The 9,336-nt window shown below is 48.3% G+C and overlaps 1 protein-coding gene across 1 annotated transcript in view; it reads right to left on the minus strand.

Annotated features, from left to right (window-relative positions):
- Window positions 1-7,088: 7,088 nt before the first annotated feature.
- The window catches only part of SCAPER (S-phase cyclin A associated protein in the ER), a 240,365-nt gene continuing 238,117 nt past the window's right edge, over window positions 7,089-9,336 (minus strand). The window contains exon 12 of the mRNA XM_007462447.1: window positions 7,089-7,622. Within this exon, the coding sequence (XP_007462509.1) occupies window positions 7,519-7,622 (104 nt within the window). The 3' untranslated portion in view covers window positions 7,089-7,518. The remainder of the gene's footprint in view (window positions 7,623-9,336) is intronic.

The raw sequence follows: 9,336 nt of genomic DNA on the forward strand, positions 1-9,336 counted from the left end.
GGGACCACCCCGCTTCCCAGCAGCTGGTCAGGCCCTGCTCTGCCCTCCCGGAACTCAGGACTCCGGGGGAGGTGGGGTGGATTTAGCCACTTATCAAGGTGGGAAAGTGGGGGTTTCTCAGGGGATGAGGGGCTTGGGGGGTTGGGGGGAGGTGGGTAGCTGCAACCGCACCCGGCTCATTAATTCGCTCTAAACCAGGTCTCCCTGGATTAAAGCGCTCGCAGGGGAGGTCGAGGGGTTACCCAACCCGCAGCCCCACCCTAATACCCCTGCGTGCGCTTGGGGACCTGGCCGACTTATCCAAGGGCCTGCTCCCAGCTGGTGGCTTGTCCCCAAGGGACACCTTTGGGAGTAGGTGGCCCGGGAAAACCAGCTCGGGCGCGTCTTCACCCGCTCCTTCCCGGTGTCTCCGCTGCCCCAGGTCTCCTTCTCTGAGTCTGGCTCCCTAGGCAACTCCTCCGGCAGCGACGTGACCTCCCTGTCCTCGCAACTCCCGGACACCCCCAACAGCATGGTGCCGAGTCCCGTGGAAACGTGAGGGGGATCCTTCCCCGCCAGCCCGCGGACCTCGCATGCTCCCTGCATGAGACTTACCCATGCTCAGGCCATTCCAGCTCCGAAAACTCTCTCGCCTTTGTAATTATTATTATTGCTATTTAAAGAGAGAGGACTGAGAGAAGCGGTCGGGATAGCCAAAAGCGCCGGGACGCGACCTGCTTTCACCAGACTGGAAAGCCCTGCTCCGAGGACTTTTCTTTTTACAAAACCAGAATTTGGGTTTACTAACGTTAGCTCTGCCATCTCTTCTCCCTCGCTCGGCGTGGCCGCCGCCGCTCCCCCCGGCCCACGTACCCACTTGTGCGTGGAGAACGCGCAGGTCAGGTCCCGCGCCGGCCCAGCCCCGAGCTCGCCCACGCGGATGCGAGCACCTGCCGCCGCTCGGCCCCGCGCTCCCAGGTGGCCTCGCCCCGGCTCTAGCGGGGAAGAGGACGGGGCAATCCAAAGGAACAGGCACTCAATCCCCCAAAGCGCATGATTGCCGGAAAAAAGTAGAAACGAGACTTTCCTTGAAAATGTTTTAAATTATCGGTCGACGGAGGACAGAGTGTGAGCCTTTGCCGAACAAAACGTAAGTTATTGTTATTTATTGTGAGGACAGCCAGTTCATAGTGGGACGAATATTTTGATCTTAATAAAAAAAGATAATAACCCGATCGATGCTGCTCCTGTGTGCTGTTGGTGCAGCGGGAGGGCTGGACGAAGGCAGGTTGGGGTTGGGGCTTGTTTCGGCGAAGATGAGGCTCCGCGCAGGGCCCACAGCTGGTGCCTGCGCCTCGCGCGCCACTGGCCCGCGTGCTCCCGCGCCGACAGGGGCGGGCCCGGCGGGGATTGGGCGCCGCGCGGGGGGCGGGGCTGGGTCCCTGTGCTCCGTGCGCCCCGTGCGGCCCAGCGGGGCCCAGAGAAGCGTGTGAGCGCCCAGGACCTCCCGGAAGCCTGCGCGCTCCCTGTTGGCTCCCCACTTTCGGCGTTTCGCGTCAGAAGCCCGCGGGGCGGTGGGATGACCCCGTTTGGGCGGGGAAACCTGCGATGTTCCGATGGCGGCTGTTTGGCTGGCTAGGGCCAGCGTTGCCGTCTCAACCTGGCCTCAGCTCCTGCAGCCGGACCCAGCCTGGCGTCCCTCAAGGCCCCCTCGACCCTCGCTCCACTTTCGGCCGGGTGCACTCGGCCCCCCCACCGCTGCGTTTCTTTTCCCGCGGGTCTGGAAGCCCGAACCCCCACCGCCGGGCGCCTCGCCGCCTGCCACCCGGGCCCTGCCGCCGAGCAGCGAGGCCGGGGCGAACAGGGGGCCCTTGACGGCTCGTCCTCGGCGCTGTCCCCAGAGTGGATGCGCGACGTGATCAATCCCGCTGCATTTATTAATTCCCCCGTCTAGACAGAGGAGAAGGCCGTGCGGCGGCTCCTTATCTGCATTTGGCATCACCTGCAAGCGATACACTGAAGGAGCCACAACAAGCCCCCGCTAGGATCGAGGCTGGCAGGGAAAATAAGTCCACCCAGAACCAGTCTGGCGTGTCCTTGGTTTATTTTCTTTCCAGACCCGAAATGCAGGGGGCGGGGGATGGCCCGGGTGGGAGGGAGCTGGGAATGGCCCCTGGATATGCCGTGCCCAGGTCACTTGGTGTGACATTTCAAACCCCTGTGACTTGTTTTCTTGAAAACTGGCTTTAGTGATCGCAGGAAATAACCAAGAGATACTGAATCTCCAGCAGGCCCCCGGGCAAGCACAAAAAACCGGGAGGCTCAGGTTTTACCCTTCACAAATATTTAACCCTTTGGCAGCCTGGGGTAATTCTTTTCCCAGACCAGTCCTTTTTTGGTGGACTCAGAAAGCTGCCAGCCTGCCAGTGATTCCACTACTATTGAACAATCTCTGGCATTGGGTTTCCTTGTCCCTCCAAGTTAAAAGACCCTTAAGTAGCTCCTTATTTGTCCAGGCATTGTTTTGAAAGAGGGCAATGCCCTTACTGAGTAGGGGATAGTTGCAATCTTAGCTCAGGTAGCTTCTGGTAAGGAAAAATGTGTCCGAGGGGGCATCTGTGGTCGCTGGTTAGAGGAATCGATGCTTTCTGTTGAAAAGCCCTGGGCTGATTGGATGGCCAGAGGCTGCTGTAGGTGTTTCAGCTGAACTGACGGCAGAATTCCATCAGCAGGTTTCTCCCCTTCACCCCCGTTAGAGATGGGAGGCTGGAAGACTGGCTGGCAATTGAGGAGGTGGGAAGACCAGGCCACATTTATATTTTACTTCCTGAAAGTCAAGGTGATGCTAGCACAAAAATTAAAGAGAATCTTCCCCTTCTTCAGAATTTAGGAAATGGTGCTGCAGACTTAGAGATAAGGGAAGAGATACGTAGGGTTAATGAGGACCAGCTTTACTCTCAAGTGCCCAGAAAGTGTTTTAATAATCAGGGTTAGATTCTTTGAGGGTTCATTCCCTTAACTTAGATCATTCCCTCCCAAAGAGAACTATAGATATTCCCTTTACCTTCTGGCTGGCCATTGGATTAGGGGGCTAAACTTCCAAGAAATCTTACTTTTGAAAACTTTTGACTTATCCAGAATATTGGGTTTTGTCATTTTTAAAAAGGAAATAACAGGTTCTTGAATTTAAAAAATTTCATTAATGGTTGTTGTTAATTAGCTCTGAATTTTTGCTTTGAACACACTGCAGTATTTTAATGCTACAAATGGAAACATCTGCCTACCTAATTACAGTCACCTCTTCCCTTGCCATCCATAGATCAAAAATCTAATTCCTCTTTTTGATATTTATATGAGTGTGTCAGTTTTTGAATATTGGGAAATTATCCAGATCACGGTGGTTACTGTGTATTAGGATACCTGTATCTATGTGTATTGCTGTATAAAACATCACAAGCTGTTCTCCTGTAGTTTGTTGCTAGCCACCCAAAGGGGTGCATCATTTTCCTTGTGGGTTTCCAAGGAAAGGGTTTGACTCTGAAGCTTTATTACAGCGGTCCCTGGTGAGGTGTCAGATCTATGGTTGGTTAGTTACATTAATAAATATCTGTTTTACTGGTTCCCAGGTCATCTTTAAACATCTTCTGTAATACAGTAGGGATTTCCTTGTAAATTAAACTACCTGTAACAATTACAAGTGTTGTATTTTATGCTTACTGAACTTTTAAAGTGAGATACCCAGCTGTGTAGTAAAAAAAAGTCAGTTCAATCAAAGAGGCCATAGATGGGAAATGGGAGTAAGTTATTTAACTAGATTCACCTTAGAATAAGATTTTCTCAGTGGATTTATCTAATAATTTGGATAGTTCTATGTAATGGAGGCAGAAAGGGATTCCCAGAGATGGAAAAGTTTATGGCTATTACACCACAAAATTTAATACATATTGAAAGGCTGCACGATTCTGGGAAATTCAGAGTCCCTGTGGCAGTATTCCCAACGAACTTTAATTTTTAATGGGTTGTGGAACAGAAATCAGCCTTTCAGTTTTGAATATGAAATAGCTTAAAGCTTAGTTTTGTCAGAGCTGCAAATACTGGGTTTAAATGAGACGTTGTCTAAGATTGTTCTCTAAAAAATGTGAGATTCTGACGCTGCTGTCTGGGGGCGGGCATAAATTGCCACACATTTAGTTAGCTGTCTTCTCCCATACAAGTATTCACAAAAGAGAGCAAGAGAATTAGTTGACGAGCAGCACGCTGGAGAGGGGAAACAATGAATGAATAATAAACGATTTGCAGAGGAGTTCCCAATGGACTTGTGATAAAAGCAGGAAATTCAGAGAGTTTATTAAGCTGATGTAGGGAAGATTAGAGGCTTTTAAATATGGGTCTGATTGATGTAAAGGTAAACTTTCTTCAGGATACCGGGATTCAGTGCAATAATGAGGATTGTGTGACCAATTACAGACTAGCACCTTGTTGATGGAGACTGTGCATGGAAGATGCAGATAAATGGAGCTAGGCTGAGAGCAGTAATGGGAGAGACAAAGGGCACAGAGAAATACTCCATTGGGATCCAGATGTGGAGTGGTGTAGGGGGAGTGTTTCAATTTATAAAGCAAGTTTGGCGCCCAGCAGAAATCATGCCAGAAAGGCTGGAGTGCTAGGCGAGGCCATCTTTTGGATCCGGGCACCGCCTGGTCCATAAGGTCAAGGGCTCCTGAGAGAGTGGGTCAGGGGGTGAGCGGAGGGGCAGGAGTTCAGGAAGCCTGAGCGATTCCTCAGTGGGAAACAGGATATTCAAGGCGGTGGTTTCAGTGTGGAAGGCAGGAGACCCCAGTGTTCGTTCGGAGCGTGGGAGCAGGGAGAGGGACGTGGAAGAAGAGGAATGGTGAGGAGTAATCCCTTCCCAGATTATTGAGACCCAAGAATTCAGAAAGCTTGGCAAGGAGCTCTGGAAAAAATGGCCCACGTGCTTTTCTTCCTGGGGAAGGAAGGAAAGATGGTAGAGGAGGCGAGGTCCGTACCTAGATTCAAGGTTCGAGGGTCACAGCGCCTCCAATTGCCTGTAGGGAGGGAGAGGCTCCGGAACTCGGCAGAAAGGCATCCTGCTGGGCGTCCGGTGTGACGAGCCCTGTAGAGCTCCGGGAAAGCGAGCTGCCGCCTAGAGCGGGAAATTCGGTTGGGCAGCGGCGTTGGGCGTTCAAGTGTCGCTGCCCCCGGACCTCGGGCGGCTTTTACCTATTTGGCTCAAATTCTGGGCTCTAAAGCCCAGGCGAAATTGTTACTTTTGCTCCGATTGGGCCCTGTCGCATCGTCAGGTTTACAGGCTGGACCCAGCAGAGACTTTTCGCTTCGGCCCAGCGGCTCCACCTGTGTGGCCCCTGAGCCTCGGGAGACCCGGGACGTGGCCCCCGCCCCAGGAGAAAGCCAGTTGGTGGCACTTGTCTCCGCAAATTGGAACAAGATGTGCCTGCGCTCACCTGCGCGCGGTTCTCTCCCCACCCCGGGAGAGTTTAGAAGTAGTAAAACCCAGGGGAGTTAGAGCTTAAATCACTCTGGCCCTGCGGAGCGCACAATAAAGGAGGGAACTTGAGACCTGCAGAAACCGCGCGGGTTGGGAGTCACAGAGGAGCCGCCAGGCCCGATCCTCGCAGGCTCCCCCAGCCGGGTGGAGCCGGGGTTTTTCTCAAACAAACCCTCTCCCCTCCCGGACGAGGGGGCCAAATGAGACCATTCAATTAAATGCTTAATTGCGAATTCTGGTGTGGTTTCTGGAAGGTTAATCACAGCTGTCTCAATTATTTATGGCTTTTTGGCAAATTTCCGACCAGATAAGAAGTATATTCTACTGTGAAGCGTCTTGCAGGAAATCTGATAAATATTTGATAATTCCTTTCAGCTACAAGGAATCTGCGTCCACGCCCCAAGACCCGCGAGGCAAGCGGGATTTGGCAACTCCTCCCCTGGTTGGGGTCCCCCGGGCGACGGCGGGTCGCGCAAGGAGCCGGCCGCCGACACCTGGCTTCCAGGCCCTCGGGCAGCGGAGAAGCCCGGGCCGCCGTCCTGGAGGAGGGCGCGGGCGCCAGGGCCCAGCCCCTCGGCCTCCCGGGGCGCGGCGCTCAGCCCGGCCGCGGCTCGAGGTGTTTCGGAGCGCGCCGCGGCGAGGGTCCGGGGTCCTGGTTCCGGCGCCCCGGGCAGAGTCGCCGCCGAGCCCTGGGAGCGGGCTCCGCCGAGGCGGCAGGGACTTCCCGAGAGTCGGTCCCACTGGCCTTGGAGCCGCCGTCCCCGCCCCGAGCCCAGCCGGGCTTCGGCCCCGCAGCCCGAGCGCGCGGAAGACGCCGGGTCCCGGGCGGCGGAAGTACAGAGCGCACTGGGATGCGTTCGCTTTTTCTCTTTTTTCGTTTGAAATTGGATCTCTTTATTTTCTATTTGCAAAGGAGTAAAAACAGCATATACAAAACTCGGCAGCCTTGTGAGGCTCCAAAAAGTGTCCTGAACATTAGGTAGCTAAGTTTGCTTTCAACAATCCGATGAAACCTCTGTATTTTCCAGTCCCCTCCGCCCCCAGTCTTGAATCTGATACTATTAAAACCATTTTTTTCCCCCGACCAGATCTTTCTTCTTGGTAATGTTTGATCCTTATCTGACAGAAATTATTACCAATGTCACTCAGTGACCGGCTTAGCACTGACCGTTGGCTTAAGGTGGAGAACCGATGAGAACACGATATGAAAAGGTCAACATCTCCTGGCAGACACTCCTCCCGTTCAGCCGTGAGCCGTGCGCAGGAGTTGAAAACTTCAATTCAAAGCCCTTGTGACCGTCTGTTTTATTTTTACTTCGGTTTTCATTGCAGTTATTTGAGAAAATACTTTAGGGTGATTCACTATGGTTGATCTTTTTGGATCCCTAATTTTTATTCTGGAGAATTTCAGTTCAGCGATGCTACTTCTATAGGAGACTCTCAGTATGGGCCGCTAGGAAAGTTTAAGCAGACCAACGAATATAATGCTTTAAATTCATTTCAAATAGCCCCCAAAACATATTATGTAATTAGAATGTAAAACTGTTATAAACATCTTTTACTCAAACCTATAAAAGGGAAATTTAGAGCAGGTTAACTTTTAGTAAGTCTTTAATTAAGATACTTCCGGAGTTGGAATTAACGTTTTTCTTTCAAATTTGTATTGCTTTAACAAGAAAAGTCATCATTGCAAACAGAATAAGTTATTTTATTACAAGAACAAAACAGACTTGCTAATTTTTTGTCTAATTTTACCCACATTACAAATGCAAAGTATATATTATCATAGGATGTAAGTTACCAAACTCCAAAATGTGCATAAATGAAATAAACTCAGCTTGCAGAATTAGAAAGAACATTAAAGTATCTACAGTTTTTATAAATAGTGCAAAGTATATACCATATCTACAGAGTATAAACATGTGAAAATGAACTTCTTAAGGAACAGTTAGAATGTTTGATCAATTTAAAATATTAATGAGGGTACTCAAATATACAACCAACCAAAACATTTATTTTTTCTCTTTTTTTAAGAAAAACTGTCGAGCTTCTCCCCAGGCCTGCTGAGGAAATCTGTTAGCCAGCTCAAGATAGTCTTGGGAACCAAGGCATTTTCCTGAGAGAGAAAAAAAAGAAGAGTAAAATTAAAAAGAGTTAAATTTTTCAAAATGTAAGAAATGAAAATTATTTTGATATCTGAGTACAAAATGGTGACATACTCTTCAAATAAATCATGATGCAAATTTAAGTAAAGGTAACTGATCTATATCTATCTACAGTATAAAATATATAATATATATTTTAATCACAATCTATTTCATGCTTCTAACCTATTCAGACATTAACCCCTATGTAAAACATTGTTCTTGGACTCTGGAGTAAGAAAATAAGTAAATAAGTATGGTAAACAAAATAAAGTGACAGTCATGTATTCCATCCTTAACTTAGCCTTGAAAGGCTAAATCTGTATGTAAACTTTACAGTTATTTTCTAAAACAGTCTATTTAATCTAAAACATGATTTTCGTTTAAACATAACTTTAAAAATGCTCCAATCTGGCACTCAGTCACCTAACAAAGCAGAGGGAACTGTCAGGAGCTTTACTGGCTCTTGAAACAAACGATCTCCTGGCCAGCCAGTCATCTAGCAGCGAGTATTTGAAAAACAGAATTCTTCCTCAGCAATAAGAACGTGGTGCTGCCAGGAGCTGCTTTACACTTAGAACTTAGAGGTTCACCTGGGCAATGAACTCAACATCTTGAAACATTTTTGGGGGATTTAATCTAAGCAAAAGGGGAACAGATGTCCAAGGTGCAAACTGGCAACTTAGTGTGGCATCATCATTTTTAAAAATCAAGTAAGCATATTATGAACTGTCACCAGTAGAGTGATGACTTTTTCTAAGCAAAGCAGAGAACAGTTCCCTATTTGTTGGTTTGTGGATTAACCCATAGTAAATCCACATTGGGGAAAGCATGAAAGTCAGAGAAGATGGTCCCTTGGAAAAGGAAAGAAGGTTGAAACCAAGCAGACAGAGTCAGTCCCTGGGACTTCGCCTGCCAGATAGGCAGCAAATTGTGACTCATCCTTATGTCAGGAGAAAGAGGAAGAAAAAAGAATGTCTATACTTCTTACTGGCAAAAAAATTGCTGTACAATTAAAAAATAAATTTAAAAATACATTAGAAGATTTTTCTAGGCATTTTCAAAAATTCAAAATTTAAAACATTGTTTTATAAGGTATAGTAACAAATTATGCTGATTTCTCTCTAGCCTCCAACAGCTTATGCTGTCAGGGCAGAGGTGAACTTGCACACTAATGCAGGCTTAGACAAATGGTACCAACTATGATGTTGACTTGAATTTCTAAAAAGGGGCATAGCTTTCTGTTTACTTCTGAGTGCCTGAACCAATAAAACATGACATTTTTTCATTTTTTCATATTGTTACAGTTTTAGTTATATTCTCTTTTACGTACTTTTCAACACCTGCCCACTATAAATAATGTGTGTGTGTGTGAGACAGACAGACAGACAGACAGACACACCCCAGGGTGACCTCCCCTTCTCCCAAGTAAGGGCTACTGAATGGGTGCCTCATAGGGTTTTGCTGGGAGTAGACCTCTGGCCACTTTAAAGACTATCAAACTAATGGAAGAATTGGGGAAAATCTGGATTAAGGTCTCATTAATCAGAGATGCTGTCACGAGAGCCAGAAAAAGAGCAACTTGTACTTCTCAATTACAGTGTGGGTAGCAGAATATTTCAAAAAGTAAATATGCACTTTAAAATTCTACATCTCAGCTCTGATCACAGGACTCACCTCAGCAGG

This window comes from Lipotes vexillifer, unplaced genomic scaffold (genome assembly GCF_000442215.2).
Source record: "Lipotes vexillifer unplaced genomic scaffold, Lipotes_vexillifer_v1.1 scaffold1456, whole genome shotgun sequence".
NCBI lineage: Eukaryota > Metazoa > Chordata > Mammalia > Artiodactyla > Lipotidae > Lipotes > Lipotes vexillifer.